At 43.7% G+C, this 16,502-nt stretch overlaps 1 protein-coding gene across 5 annotated transcripts in view; it reads right to left on the reverse strand.

Moving 5' to 3' along the window:
- Positions 1-315: 315 nt before the first annotated feature.
- LOC140656004 (C2 calcium-dependent domain-containing protein 4C-like) overlaps positions 316-16,502 on the reverse strand; it is a 35,185-nt gene continuing 18,998 nt past the window's right edge. Inside the window, exons 3-5 of one of the 5 annotated variants that reach the window (XM_072871164.1) lie at positions 14,340-14,453; positions 9,200-9,376; positions 316-1,729 (exon numbers count right to left, since the gene is read on the reverse strand). In XM_072871164.1, the coding sequence (XP_072727265.1) occupies positions 373-1,729; positions 9,200-9,231 (1,389 nt within the window). In that variant the 5' untranslated portion in view covers positions 9,232-9,376; positions 14,340-14,453 and the 3' untranslated portion in view covers positions 316-372. The other 4 variants (XM_072871166.1, XM_072871167.1, XM_072871165.1 and 1 more) reach the window with 4 other exon arrangements.

Genomic DNA, 16,502 nt, shown 5'->3' on the forward strand with positions numbered 1-16,502 from the left:
ATGCTGTGTACCTGCTTAGGGACCAGAGTGAGTGAAAAACAACCCTTCCACACCCTGAAAGCCATAAACAAGAACAGCTTTGACTTCGTAACTGCCTAATCCCTTATCCTAAAGGCAAACTAGCCCTTCTGCCCTCCTCTCCTACTCTACAGGCAGGTCTGCTCCACGGCCACCTTTTAATTTAACAGCAAATACCTTACACAGTTTGAAGCGTTAAGCAGCAAAATAAGGCACAACAGCATAAGAGTAAATACCAAGCAACACAGTGCTTTAAAGTATTCTTAAAAAAAAAAGAAAAGAAAGTAAACCCAAAACTTTATTTAGTAGAAAACTTTTAGAAGACAAAATTAGTCTGTTTGCATGTTTGCAGTATTACACTGACAACATACTCATTAAAGACAATTCCCGTTCTCCTAAGGTGTAATCGCGTTTCATACTGCACCCTTTATTCATTGCTTTCATCCTTACAGAGAGGCTATAAAGCTCTTCTTCCGCAATGCCATCAAAAAAGAAGTCCTCATTGAAGATGGGATTTCTGCTTCTCTTTATAACAGTGCTCCTCTGCTTCTGTGTTTTCCCTGGCACCAGGGAGAAGGTGATACAGCAGTTTATGTTTTTGGGCTCTACAGAGTCATCATATAAACCCTCTGCACTGATCAGGCGGATCCGCAGCCTTTCATTTTCTGAGCAGTATTCAGCCGATAGCCTCAACATGCCTCCCTTGTCCATTACCACAGTGCTCTCTCCCACTAGTCTCTCCCGGCTGCAGGTCAGGTCCAGGGGAAAGATGGGAGAACAGGACATGCTAAAGCTCTGCGTGGCAACCAGCCCCTCTGAGGCCCGCCTGATGGCACTGGGGCTGTTATCAGTGGAGCTGCTCTCCTCTGTAGAGAGAGAATTGTTCCTGGCCATGCTGGATTTGTTCTTGGCTTTCAGCGCTCGGCAGAGCAATCCCTCCTGACTTTGTGTTTTGATCAGGGAGCAGGATCTGGGAGGTGACCTGCTGAGAAGCGGAGAACTGAAAGGAGAGGAATCGCTGGAGGAGGCAGTATCGCTGTCACAGGTGCATTGCCTGTGCAGAGAGAGATGCTTGGGAGGCAGCCTCACAGAAGCAAAGCTGATAGCAATGGGGTTAGACATACTCCCTTTGCCACTGAATGTGTTGGCTCTGGATCGAGACAGCATCAGGCTGGGCAGGGCACCGCGTGGGTCACCATGGAAGATGGACTCCTTTCTCCTGGTGTGGGGACTCTCCAGCAAAGTGCAGAAGCCATAGGAAGTGGGGGCTCTGGGAAAGTGAGGCAGGGAGAGCGCTGCTTGGGACTGTGGGTCCGAGTTGGTGCTTTCTTCCTCCAGGGCTGGGATCTCTTCAGCACTTTCCACCTGAATGAGATGTGGCAAAGAAGAGCTGGGGCTGTAGTCAGAAGAATTAAGATCTGCACCCTCTGAACTGTGGTCCTGGTGGGAGCCAGTGCCCTTAACAGGGCCAGAGCTGGTCAGCCTGGGGGGAATGCAGAATTCAGGGATTCTGTCAGGGGTGAGCACATTAGGAAAAGCAGCAGCCCCCAGTCGGGCTTTTTCAGGCAGATTTTGGCCAGGTGGCAGTCCCAGGAAGGAGGAGCTAGGGAGGTTTCCATTTTCATGTGATGCTCTGATCTTTTCCAAGAACCACATCACTGTAGCTGGGCAGGAGGTCCTCAAAGAGGAAAAGCTTGAAGTACAAATCCACCTGCAGACACACAGAGATGCATGAACAACCTTCTTGGACACACTGCAGCTGAGCAAGGCACAGAGGATGCTATTCAAGGCACGACCGGCACAAACCCAGTCAATCCACAGATTCAAAACAGCCTCTGCCCAGCACAGTATCTTTAGCGAAGTCGAGCGGATGTTGCCACAAGAACAGAACTAAACCACTAAAGAGATAACACAATATTGAGTCGCTACCAGGGGAAAACGTCCCTTTCTGATAAACCCCACCATACTTCTCCCTTAGCAGAGACGTACCTTGTCAAGTGCAAGCTACTCGTTCTTTGCAGCAGGCAGCCCGCCCTCGCTCGTCGCCAACCCGCCCGAGGCACCCTCGGCGGCCGCAGGCTGGCCCCCCGCCCAGAGCCGGCCCTTTTCTAGCGGCGCCGGGCACCTCCCACCGCGTCGCCGGCGCAGGGAGGGGGCTGCCGGGCCGGCGGCCGCGCCTCCCGCACCCTGCCCCCGCCGCCGGCTCTCAGGCGGAGGGGAGAGGAGGAGGAGGAGGAGGAGGAGGAAGAATACCCGGCCGCAGCTGCCCCTCGCCGGACACCGCGCTGATCAGCGGGGACGCGTCTAGAGCAATGGGGAGGGACCTCCCAAAATGAGCCCTTCACGGGAAAGCGCTTTCGGTGGCGGCCCCACGCCCCCACGGGGCGGCAGCTGCGCCCACCCGCGAGTGCGGCGGGACGGGGCGGCCCTCACCCGGCCCCGCGCTCGCAGGGGTGGCCAAAGCCACCCGTACAGCAAGCAGCCCCTCGTCCTTCCCCTGCTCCCCGTTTCTTTTTGATTAATATCTATTTACAGAGGCGTCCCGAGGCGTTTCGAGATTAACTAACAAACCCAGGACAAAAGCTGAATTGTCTCGGTGCTTCTTTCTTCTCCAGATCCTGGCAGGTTTCCAGCATTAGAGCAGTAGGAAGTGAGGACTGCGGTTTTTCAAGCTCATTTGAAAAGAACTTTGCTGCTTTTCTGCATCTGAATGTGTGTTCCCCCCCTCATTATCCACAAAGACCATGCGACAACCGAGCCCTGACCCAGTGTCCTATCACTGATCATGAGTAACAACACAAGCAGGAATGCAGATGCAGTGAGGAGAAAGACAAGGCAGAAAACGCTTTGGCAAGTCACCTTGAAATGGAGTATGTCAAAAGCACAGGCATGCATGACACAGAACAGACATTGTGCAGAGCCAGGGGGATCCATGAACTTTCTCACCACAGTTCTGCAATGCAGCAGAACTTGAACGGACCTCTGCAAACTCTGTAATTATTCTGCAAGCTGCAAATAGGAATCTTAACTGCAAAGCCAGGAAGGCCTGCCAAACAGGTTGTCTAAATACTAAGTTGAAGCTGTATGCCTGTAACACAGTGATAGTAGACCAGTAATTTTCTGTCTTTCCTTTCCCGGCTGAAGAGCTAAAGTTCATGTTTACTGAGTGCTTGACATAGACAAGATGTACTCAGAGAAAACAAATCAAGTGGCTTACAGGGGCAGGGAACATTTTGAACCTGCTGAAAGATTTAGCTGGGAACAACCATGTTCTGGGTCTGAGCCTTGCCTCTCTCCTGCTTGTTTTACACCAGTTAAGCTTCACTTTTGTAATAATCCTCTAGTGATTCAAATCAGAGAAAATTCTTTCTGCCGTGCTTTGTAAAAAGGTTCAGGACACCCCAAATGTCCTAGTAACGTTTCAGTTGCCAGTGCTTTTGCAGTTTACTTAAATGGACTTACATGCTGTGGATGTGGTTCAAATAATCTCCAATCTAGTTTAGAGGCTTCCAGAGAGGGTTTGCGCTTTCCCCAGCTAATGAGACTTTTCAGCAGCGTAGTCAGAGGGGCTATTGGAGAGACTGGGATGCTCTCCTTCGGGAAGCAGAATGTGTGCCACACAGCTGTTCTCCGTTCAGACCAGGCAATACAGTATATACATCATGCATTACATACCATGTCGCTTCCAAAGAGTAAGTGAGCTTCGTTCCAATATATACAGCTCTGTTTTTAATACCAAAGATTTGACTCTAAAAATGGAGAAAAAGGAAGGAAATGGAGCTTTTTAGTGGGAACCTTATTACCTCCAATAACAGTTCACAGAAGTAGTTCAGATATGGCAATTAGCCTCACGTATACTAAGTCCACAGCTAGCATCACGCAGTGGTGAAATGAAGTAGCTACCCTGTTTCAGGTACTTAATTTCCATTTAGTCTCTTTAGGCTTCCTCTACAGTTAGTGAAAGAGCTAGGGTTTTTCCAGAGGGTGATTCAGAGTATCCTGACAGCGGTTGCCTCTCTCCCTCTGGTGACTGCAAAGAGAGAGCAGGTGCCTAACACTGGGTGGTATGTATCCTCCTCTTCCCCTTCCTCATAAAGCCCACCCTTTATAGCCACTTAACAGATTGCTGCTGGGAGTTGAGCAACACTTAAGTACTTGTACGTCCCCCGTGGAAATAGACACTCAAATGTACGATTAGCTGTTCAGCCGCCTCTGTTCAAAACGGTTTCTCTTTCCTTGATTAGCTTCAGAGCATAATTAAAATACGCTGCCAACAAGGCTTTCTGTTGCTATAAAAAAATGTGTCTGCCATAAACCACTTATAAACCGGAAGGGATAGAATTTGTGGCCAGGCTTTATTACAGTTCCTGTACCAAATAACAGGTGAAGCCCTGGGATCCGGCCAGGGGCTGGAAAAGCTGTGACGAAAGGAAATCTCCTACCCGAGCAACACGGGACGAAGCACGGCGTTTTCCTTCACGTTCCTTCAAGTTTTCCTTTCCTTTCCTTGCACTACCGCCGTGTTGCCCTCACTCGGCGTAACGACCCGGCTGAGGAAACGCCGACCGTCCCGCCCTCCTCTCCCTTCCGGCCGGCCCTGGGGGCCGCAGCGGGGCCGGGCTGGGGCCTCGCCGCGGGGCCCGGACCCCCCCTGTCGGCCGCGGCGCTGTGGGGAGGCTAACGCCGCGGTGCGGAGGGGGCTGGTTGGGGTTAACAAACTGGTACGAGCCAAAACGTGCTTGAAACCTAGCCTGCCACGTCCCTGGAAAGCTTTCCATTCTTGTTTAACTGAGCTGGTTTAAGTTTTTAATTCAGTATTTAGTTTACAAATTATTTCATTCTCCTGCAAACAGTAGCAATGTCCTGGTTATTGATTAAAAAAGAGTGGTAGTTCTGCAAGCTCCTCAGCTTGGGGATGTCACGCATATACACACGCAAGCTACTGTAGCGTGTTCTGTGAAGGGAGGAGGACATCGTTATCCTGTACAACTGCAAGGCCCGTCCAGTGCAGCTATTACAGTAAAAGACTTCTCTGCCTGGAATAATTACACAAATTCAGAACTGTTTTCTAGGTCTTCATCAATGGCAGATGGGTTCGAGGGCCTGGAAGTGCAAGGGTAAACCTTTCACTCAGGTCAGTGGTTTACAGTGGGTAGAGGCAGGAGGCCCTTAGGAGCTGGCAGCCTTTGGATGATGTGCGCCAGGGGTGGTGGAGCTCTCCTTGCCCAGCCAAGATGAGTGGGAAGGAAAAGAAGAACAACTTCTGGCCCTGCTGTGAAAGGGGGAGGTGTGGAAGACAGGCATGGATGAGACGGCACATAACAGCTTGCCATTCTTAAAGAATTAGTACATTGTGCTACCTAAAATATGCAAAATTTCCACAGGCTTCTGTGAGAATAAATAACCCTGTTCGGTTTTATTTTTCCTAAAGAAAGCAGCAGCAATTCAGCTGTAGTTTCTTGAAAAAACCCTCAACCAACTGGGAGGCACTTAGATTTTTTTTTTTCATTAGAGATTGGTATCATGAGCAAATTGATAGCACATTGATTCATTCCTGTCATTTTGATGAAGGTCAAAGATATCTATTAGCAGTCTGCTCACCACTTCTAGCCTAAATGAAGTCATTCTACATCACCTGTATAGTAATACAAAGTAGTCACAGAGGTTCAGCAAATCTAATCTGAAAACTTCATTGTTCTTCTGTTATTTTGTATTGTATAGTAGCTTATATTTTACCTCATCAGCAAAGGCAAACTTCTGCATAGCTTTATGAGAAGTGTCCATGCTCCTTTAAATGAACGAATGAAAGAACATGCCTGAGCGCTGCTTGGCAGCAAGAGCACAGGAGTGGTAGGGCCCTTCAGGCACTTTGGGACTTTATGCAAAGTATCTCAAGTACCTTGTGTCACCAGCAGTATGAACTGTAAAAATCTAAAGGTACAAACTAAAGAATTTGTTCTTTCTAGCGTATTACATGGTCCTGTGATGAGAAGCTGACATTTGCCATGCAAAATCCAAGAAAGTTATGCTGTTCCTAATGGCACTGCCACTGAAGTAAGCAAAAAAACTGTCTGAAGTATAGGACTATACGGGGATCTAACCGCATTTGGCTTTAAATGCCTTTCCATGTTTACAATGGAAATACACACAATTCCAGGCAGCATCTACTTCATGTCTATTTCAAATCTGAAAACATGTTTTCATTATTTTCTCTACATGATATTAAATTTCTTTTCCCTACATGCTTTCCAGTTTTTAAGACCCCATAATGCAAAACCCAGCTTCCAGCATGAAATGTACTTCAGATAAAGCATGATGTCCAAGGCCAATAAGATTCAGATGCTATTTATGGAAAAGCCAGTCTAGCATTTTAATTGGTTAAAGAAATATTTTCCCCTGCAACAATTTGGTGCCCAGGAGTAGATGAGCTGCTGCAGCCCATTTTCTGTCCCACATTTTAGCATGAAGGTAGAGTCTAACTTTCACTAACAGCAATTCCCATGCTCAGCTGTGTAAAGGAACCCTGTAAGCAGGGATGAATATGTATGAAGCTGGGAGAAAAGCAATAATAGCTCTAATGAAAAGGGGAATTAAGTCTTTCTTGCGTTTTCTGTGTTCAAGCAACCTATCAGTAATGACTAACATCCTTTCTGAAACTGCTTGTCTCCTTTAAAGCTTAAATGGCATCATTTAAGGAGATTATCATATAGGAAACTTTTTATTCCATTCTCTCAAACACAAATAATAGTTTGTCTATAAGCATTCACCAGTAAATAATATAAATTTCTGATTAGCTTCATTCCTTATTTCCTACCCAATCAACTTGTTTGATTACATTGCTGCTAGTGCATGAGAGATTGTTTAGTACCAATTTTACCTTTAATAATAAAAAATACTCAACACCTCCCCCAAAATACACCTACGTCACTTATCAACAGTTAGTAATTCTAAACATGCATCAGAAATGTTTTTCCTATATTTTATTCTACTTGTGAAGCATAAAAAACAATATACTATTTTATTGTGGAAGTTTAGTTTCTATAACCGTCACTAACAAGAGAGCACATTCCTAGCATAGAGCAAGTTCTACTATAAAAAAGGAGCTGGTCACAAAGAAAAGCAGATCACTGGCTTTGACTGGATTGACTGAATACCTGAAGGGAGCTTCCCTGGATGATAAAATTAATTCTTGCTTATCATTGCCCTTCCCCTTGGAAAAGATTTGAAAGTTTTGACTTAAATGAACATCGCTGATTTAAGTGCCTACAGTCAACAAAGCCTGGGGAACAGGGTGACTTTTGAGGGTGAATAGGTTTTACAGTATTCCCTATGTATCTACAAAGTCAGTACAAATTCAGACCAACAGGATAAGCGGATTCTGGATACACATATTCTTGTCTATGGGTCAGTTGTAGTACCTCTTAGAACAGTCAGATGAGTTATGACACCTGAATCCAGCTAAAACACAAAGAAATAGAAGGTTTTGGGGTTATAGAGAAGACACACATCGTAGAAAGCATTATACATATAAAGCAGCTTCATGGATTTTACTCAGGAACAAATCAAAACTTAATGCCAATATTCAATGAACTGGGACAATATGCTTATGCAATATAGCAGGTTATCAGGCTTGTCTTTGTCCAGTCAAAGTAAAAAATGATGTATTGTGGGAAAATATGAAATATTCCTGGTGGGAGCTGGAAACGTTGAATAGTCTCGTAAAATGCCAATAAGAAACTGAAACTCAGCTTGAGGTTTACCAGTATTGCTGAGAAAAAGCCTCAACATTTTTTTCTAGAATATAATGCTGCAACTATCTTATCTTAGGATCTACAGAATTACCTAGATTCAAATGGGTATTTGTTGTTCAAGTCTCTTATTTGTAATGTTACAATTTTCTGTTGTTTTAATGACAGCGTTTCTAATTGGATTGATAGGATTTTTTTCTGCTCACTGTTCAGCTGTAGTTGTTATAATGCTGTGGCCAACATGGTACTGATAAGCAGTAGAATGGACTAGAGATGTTACAAAGATCACTTCAGACATTAATGGAAAAACAGATGCATCTTTCATGACAGTGGCATATAAAGAACTCAAGACTGCCAATAACTTTGTCAAGCAGAGTTGTAACACTGTAGGAAAGAATGGAAGCAGTAAAATATTTTAAAGGCTATCAGGATCATGAAATATAATCACACAACAGGTAATTCATTATTTACATTTCCCATGCTTGGAGTGAAACGAGCTCCGCTGCTCGGCTCAGCCAGCTACCTGGAAAAGCAAGCTTCTGCACACAGATAACCAGGATAAAATTCAACAGCAGAGCAGAGTGGATTTTCTAGCCCCATCAGACACTCGATTAGCCTAGGCAGTTTAGATAAGCTGATGAAAGGATCCTAAAGAAGGATGGAACTGGCTTGAGACACGAAGAAAACAGAAGAGAGGTAGATTATTTAGTTAAAAGAAATATGATGGGCAGAATGACTCTGCTTGCTTCTGAAAAAAAGGGGGACTTTGAGCTCTGTTGCACCACTCCAACTTGGAAATAAGAGGAATGTGTGACTCTCAGTCAAGGCTTGGCAAATTGCTGCCCCATCAGTGACTTTCTGTGATTAAATCTTAAACTTCAAAAGGGGAAGGGACTGAGGGACTCAGAAGGAGCCTGCTGGTGCCCCTGTATCTGTGAGGCCACTGTTCTGAAGGGTGACAGGAAAGTGTCTGATCTTCCTCCACTGAATTAATATTATCAGTATGGTTAAAGGAAGTCTGATCAGGAAAATAATTTCATGGTTTTGTTGCTGTGGATGTACACTCACTCTGACAGGCCAGTCATAAGATCACAGCCAGGTTATGCAGGCACAGACATAAAGAATGGAAATTGAATTTCTGCTAAACAAAGATTTACATTCCATAGATTACTCTGCAAGTGTCCTTAATCTACATTCTTGAAGCCATGGCAGTAGCAGAGGTGTGTAGGTTGGCCACGCATTCAGGCTGTCAGACCCTGGAACACCAAAGCCACAGCTGAACAGTGAGAAGGCAATGATGTGTTGTCAGGAGAGACAGAGCATTCTGGGGTATGCTATGGTTCTTCTAGCAGTGATAGTGTAACATCAGTAGCTAGAACTAGTGAGCACAAATAAGTCACACTGTTGCAGTGGTTTGGGATGTAGCGGCTTACCTTAAAAAGCAGTGCTGAGGCAACGGTGCCATGAATTGGCAGCCCTGAAAGCAAGCGTGAAATGCTTTTTTCTGTTCTGTCTGGTAGGATTTAGGGTACAACTGATTTTACAAACAGAGTCTTCACAGCTTCTCCAACCTTTTAAACAACCCTCTGGTGCATTCTGTCAATGCAGAACTGGAGAAGAAAAAGGAAAAGATGGTGATTTGACATCAAGCAAATATAACTTGAAAAGGACTTAAAAATGTTCTCCCTAAATCTACCCCTAAAGGGTAGATATGTCTCATCTTGAAAATGGAAGAAAGCCTAGTGATTTCTCCCCAGATCTGACTCTTCTGAACAGCATTAGAGGACAAGCACATGTGGGTGGGAACAAACCTTGCAGCAAGACAGAAGGAACACATATCCAAGAGACTGGTGTATAAACTGCCTTGTTAGTAGATGTTTCACATAAGTTTTATAGGGCTGAACATGATGAAAACCTAAAAATTCCCATGATGTTTCCCAGGAGTTGCAGCTCTGTATTGCAGACTCTGGGTTTCTTTCAAGAATTCTGGGATACGGTGAAACCAGAAGTGCCCCCAGACCGATGTGTTCAGGTCACTCTGTTGTGGAAGATTTACTTTTTATTTGGGCAAACAGCCTGGGCTTTCAACCACCAGGCTAGGTCTGCAAGACATGAATGTTTCATGATTTCCAGAAACACAAATCTGACATGGGTGGGAGAGCTCATGCTGTAGGCCACCCCATCAGCATGTTGTAGGTTCAAGTGACTGCAAGGTGATCAACATCTCTAAATGTGATAAGAGAGCTTTCCTTCCTGAAACCTGGATTCCTTGTCTTACACCAAATTCAACTTTGTGTTGTTTGTTCCTTCAATACATATATCTAGCCTGATTTCAGGGCAGGCTTCTCTCCACTAGGCCAGGTAAATGCTTCTAAGGATTTCCTGAAAAAAAAGTCCACCAAACTGATCAGCTCTTTTCATAGGGATGTGCTGTGTAACAGCAGTAATGACCACCATTCATTTCATGGCTTTGTAGAGTTACAGTGCTGTGGCTTGTAGCAGGTTATACCCCAGTTAATGAAATTTGAGAATTATAACTTATATTTTCCTCAGGGTAAAAATAAAAATAAAATCAGGCAGTGCAACTTTATAATTTATAGAATATTTCAGCTGGAAGGGACCTACAATGATCATCTAAGTCCAACTGCCTGACCACGTCAGGGCTAACCAAAAGTTAAAGCATGTTAAGGGCATTGTCCATGTGCCTCTCAAACACTGAGAGGCTTGGGGCATTGACCACCTCTCTGGCAAGCCTGTTCCAGTCTTTGACCACCCTCTCGGTAAAGAAATGTTTCCTAATATCCAATCTAAACCTCCCCTCGTGCAGCTTTGAACCATTCCCACGTGTCCTATCACCAGATACCAGGGAGAAGAGATCAGCACCTCCCTCTCCCCTTCCCCTACTCAGGAAGCTGTAGAGAGCAATGAGGTCACCCCTCAGCCTCCTTTTCTCCAAACTAGACAAACCCAAAGTCCTTAGCCACTCCTCATCTACAAAGAATTGTTCATTTCAGATTCCCTGCTTAGAAACAAAAGCATAAATATCAAAGCACTTCATGCAACTATCTCTGTTCTGGTAGCCTTGATAGAAGAACATTTTCTGCACGTTGGTCCCATGCTTAATGTAGTCTAATTTCATGGTACTTCTCATGTATCCTAAAAGAATCTGTAGCATATAAAGGTTATATTGACACCTGTAAGGTGAATAACACATATACTGAGAAAAGCTATTCTCTATATCCTCTTTGTGCTCTAAGTAAATTTACATATGAAAGATTAAAAATAAACATAATTTTTATTTTCAAATAAAAATGACGCTTTGTAAAGCAAACAAGTTTCCACAAAACTTAAATTCAGTAAGGATCACTTCTATCAAGGTTAAAGAGAAAGAGAGACAGAGAAAGAGAGAAGAAAGTGGATTTAGTTCCCTAGTACACAGTCCTGGCACTATTCTTATCCACAGATGGAATGTATTTCAACTGTTGATAAAATACATTTACATCCATCTCAAAAGTCAAATTTGAGAAATGCTGTGTATCTATGTGCTGATTTTATACATTGTTTTATTCCTCAAAAAAAGATTCTATGAGTCAACAAATGGATAATTTACTACTACTACCACCACCTTAACCAGGCATTACAATGTCACTAGTTATTCTTTGGAAGAATAACTCCTAGGATTTATCTGCTTGTCATCTTCATTCAAGACACAAGGCTAAAACTGTCAAGTTAAACACCATGTGCCGAGGCCCATGACTTGCATGGATAGCAATATTGAGAGTTTCCTCTACAACTGTGCCATACCACACTCCGATAGTCATACAGAAACCTGCAACAAAGTGATTTTGATTTCCAGAAATATGGCGGGGTTGATCTATGCACTGCAAAACACTTACTGGCAGGTTTTATTAAACAAGTAGTTCTTAATAACCTTTCCCCCCCACCCAGACACACATGCAAGAGAATCCTTCCCCAAAGAGCGCAGATCAGAAACAAACTTAAACTGAAAAGAGAGGAAGGATTAGCACTCTAATGCACCCGAAATACATGTTCTCGGGGCTTGCTAGCTGGTTGCAGCTTGTCCCGCAGGTACAGTACGTATGAAGCTTAAATGCACCAGATGACGTTGCTGTGTTGGAGCAGCAACCTGCTAGAACAAACAAGGCTCATGAGAATGAATGAGGCAGCAAGCCAAGGACATTTCAAAAAGGATAATGCACCTTATCAAAACACACTAGATCTTGATTCAGTGTTTAACACTTTAAAAACAGGTGTGTTGGCAGACATCGCTTCCCTGTATTTCCCATGCCATGAGCTACAAAGACTGAGGTGTCACTGAAGGAGGAGAGTTTCTAGGTTCAGCCCTGACAACAAATGCAGTTGCCTGCAGGCCGCACTGCCATACTGCAATGGGCCATGAGAGCCCGTGAGCATAATGCAGCTCCAAGGAGTCGTGTGTGGAGGGTCTCCAGGTGTTCCTGCCTTGGCCCCAGCCCAGTCCCATTCCCAGGCAGACACTGCAACTGGAAGTAGGAGGGAGCCACTCTCCAGTTCTAGGTTGGGGAATTTTGCTGCAGGAGCTGCCAGGTAGAGGGGTCCTATGCTGCATGTGCAGGGGTGTGTGAAGCGCATAAGAACAGCGGCCTCCAGCTGACTTCCTTCTCTCCAGATCATATACAGTGAATCTCTAGTTGTTTATGTCAGCTTTCACATAGACTTTGACTTAAGATTTGACTTGGAAATATTCCTGCTTTGCAGCAAGTTAAGACAGCCAGCCTGTCCAGGCAGCTTCACCTAGTCCTTGCAGATTAAATATTAAAAAGAAAGCTCATGAATAACAAAAGAGTATCCTCTGAGTAGTAAAATTTAGTTGAACATTTCTTCTACATGAAGGTGGCACACTGATGGGATTGGCCTCAATATCTTGATGGGAAAGACGTGTAATCATGAGAGTTACACCTTTAAGTGGAATACATTTCAGAGTCCTATCACTAATCAGCAGCACCTAATTAGGAAACAGATGTTGCTTTTGGTACACTGAAGTATAACATTTGAAGCAAAGCCTGAAGCTAGACTCTTCATCCTTAGACTCTGTCCTCATCATTTCTGCGTACAGAAGGAGGACAGTTCTTTCTAAAATTTCATTTTAGAAGGACCCAGCACTTCAGCAGCCAGGCTATAGTTTTCTGTCCACTAAGTTGTTGTGTTTCTGTAGAAGTATTTTCTAAAGTGAGAAAGTGTTCCACATTTTTACTTTCCATTTAAAAAAGAGGGCCTGCTATGGCCCTGACCCTGCAAAGCTTCATAGAGATGATCTGTGATTATCTCCCTTAGCTCAGAGCTCCTTATGCCCAAAGAATATTTGGAGAACAAACATCATTTGGGATATCAGTGGTGGGGAAAAAAAAAAGTCCATTAGTAGAACTGATACCAGTAAGAAGAATCTGATTCCAGGAGCCGATGAAAAGAGCCCTGTAGACTTCAGGCAACTTTGGGAATAGGCTCAGGTTTTTGTGGATGTGCTGGTTTTGGTCTTGGGGATCAGAGAGAAAGGATGAAAACAGAAAGTGACAGTTTTGTTATCAGGAGGAAATTGATTGTCTGAAATTTCATTTAAAAGAAAATTAGAAGAAAATTCACAGGATACTGTAATTATACCCTGGGATAAAGAAGCAGCTTTGGGGGATTTTGTGGACTGCCCCCCTCAGCATTAAATATCTGCCATTAATGGTTTACAACCAGAGAAGTGTAGCAAACTAGGTTAAAAGTGCTTGGAGAACAACACTGGCTCGCAGCAGCAAGCAGGAGGAGTGTGAGAAAGGCAAGGATTTTCTTTGACAAAATTCCTTCCAAGTCAGGGAATCCATAGGCATGAGAAAACAAACACTTTAACTGCTACTCCCAAACACAAAGAGTTTAAACATATGGCCAGATATTGTTATATAAAGGAAAACAATTTGAAGTTATTACTGTCACCCACATATTCCCACTGGGAAAAGTAGAAATAGGCTCACGTGACCATCACAGATTCTCTAGCACTTTGTAAAAATTGTTACATGGTGAGGAGCTTTGCTTAAGTGGGGAGAATGAAATTAAATCCTTTATTGTTTAGCTATCTCATGCTCTTTCATTCCCTTCAGTGAGCTTTAAGTTTGAATCCAACCTCAGCCTCCCTCCCTCATCCCCCAGGGCCAGCAGCCTCCCACTGGAGCAGGCAGTGTGGAACACATGGCACTTGTGTGCTGGGAACCTCCTCCACCCCAAACGCTTAAGAGAAAACAGACCACAATTTACTTGCGGCACATGTTTCACTTGAGGCTTTGCACTACCCGAAAGCATGGCAGAACCTAATACTTCAGCTGTTGGGACACTTGTGGGTTTTTTGCTACCCATGTGCGTAAAGTAAAAGATGCTTTCCTCTGTTTTCTAGCACTTACAAATATCTTTTGCCACTTAGTTGTCTCAAAATAACAAATACAATGAAAGCTCTGAAAAATGCTTCTTCTAGCACCAGTCTTATAAGGACCTGCATGGACAGGTCATTGAGAAGAAAGAAGGGATATCAGGGAATACCTTTTCCAGGCCACAGCGGGAAGCACAGCTCTCCCTTCATGATAGCAGCACCGTCCTCAGAGATGAGTGTGAAACCAGCCAGGTAATCCAGAAGGTTCTGTATTTTCCTCCCACCTGAATAATGATAAAAGAAACTTCCTGGGCAACAGTCTTGCTCTATCCCTCATCCATTTATATGCAGATGATCAGTCGTGTAAATACAGGGAGGGCAGTGGCCAGCCCCTCCCAAGTGTCTCTGGGGCAAAGAACACCTGAAAGCTGCTGTTTCACAGGGAAAATCCCATCTCTGGCCTCCACGTCAGAGATTGGTTTTTGTTTCTGTGCCAGAGCAGTGTCTGCCTCATCAGCACTCCTCAGACAGTAGGGCCAGGATCAGAAAGCCATCAACTTGATCCTGCTGCTTTTATTTAAGCAGAACTCATCAGCAAACTGAAGGCCAGCAAATGGCACAGGCACTAATAAGCATAGTACTCTGGCTTCCGATACTCCTAGTATTGAGCTACATAGCAGCAGCACCCTCACTCTGTGTGCTGTTTGCTCTTATTTGCTATTTACTGTGATCAGCTGAAGGTGGGAAGAACAACTGATCTTAAGTAATTAAAACACTATACTCAGCGATTTACTGCTCAGCAACTTCTCTAAAGCAATGAAGTGGTAGCATTCAACAGCAGCTAAAGTGGCAGTCAGGCCAGAGGAGCTTCAGCCCCCAGATACTTAACCCATATTGTCCATTCAAAGATTGGCTGTTTCAGGCAGGCTGAAAGTCATTAACAACTGCCCCACTTCACCTGCAACAATTTGACCTCCTGTAAGAATATAATTCAAATCTCTTCCACTTTCTGTTTGATCTGAGTCAGAGCTCCTTGGCAGTTGTAGAGAATCCTAGTGACACTGGGCTTGAGTCAGTTTTCTAAAGGAAACTTGCAAAATTAATTACAGGTTTGTAGATTATTTTTTTTCTTTTTAAAGTATTGCACTGGTACCAGGGAGCTGTAACTGTTACAACAGTTACAGCGATACAAGCCCTTCAAGGATGATTTCAGTGGTACATGATCTTATTGGGACTATGCAGGAGCATGTTTCACCCACTGAAAAGAGTGTCAAAGAAGGGAAAAGAGAACTCTTGGGCTTGTGCTATTATAGTGAATGCTTTGATTTTAAATATTTTTGAAAAGCGTCTTCAGTGTGCTGCTCAGTGAAACTCTGGAAAAGCATTTCACAAATCAGTTTAAGTTACCAGTGCTTCATGTCCTCCAGGCAAAGAAATCCATTATGGTTTATCTATGTGGTAAGACAGCATTAAAAGAAAGAATTAACTGAGGATTGCTATCAGTGAATGACTGACAATGAGATGGAAGATTGATTTGATCACAGGAAATGCAAACAAATTATACCTTTAGGGGGGGTCAGTGAAAAGCTCAGCATTAAAATAAATCACGCTCAGTCCCTGGAGACAGAGCAGCTGGGAATGGGCTGGTGCTCCCTCCTCCCAGTCATGCTGGCTTTACCTCTGTGTAATCCTGCTGACTTCAGACTTTCACTGCACAAGGGAGACGATAATCACATGCCAAATATATGCCATGGTAGCTTTGACCAAACTTAGCAGTTGTGACTCCAGAGTTTTCAACATTAATGTTCCTGTCCATCCTGCACATCTTTTTCACTGGGGCACTTGAGCTCCACACAAAAAAATACAGTGCTTTAAGAAAGTTCTTTTATGAGGGAATTGCTGGTATATTCTTGTTCATTTCTTTTATGTTTCTTTTGAATCAACATCTCACTTAAAATCTGTAATGTCAAGAACAGTAGCAATTTCCTTCTTCAGAGCTCCCAAAGCAGATTTCATGTCTTTTTCATTTCTACTAGATTTTTTTCAATACTGATCATTTTATAGAGCACAATTGCCATGCCACCCTTTTATTTTTCCATTTATAATGGTGCTAGTCAGAATATAAATCAATTTGTCATGGTTCTTCTGACTCCCATTTCTGTGCAATTGAAACACCATAAAATATTGGCCAAAGAAAGCTAATCTAGCAGACTTGTAACATTGCATCTCATAAAATCTTATTAAAACATTTAGTAGATAGCATTGCCTTATTCCAATTTGTTTCTTTTTTTATCTTTTGTCTGTTGTAGATTACACTTTACTCCAGAATTCTG

The sequence above is a fragment of the Ciconia boyciana genome, chromosome 8 (assembly GCF_034638445.1).
Source record: "Ciconia boyciana chromosome 8, ASM3463844v1, whole genome shotgun sequence".
In the NCBI taxonomy this organism is placed as follows: Eukaryota; Metazoa; Chordata; class Aves; order Ciconiiformes; family Ciconiidae; genus Ciconia; species Ciconia boyciana.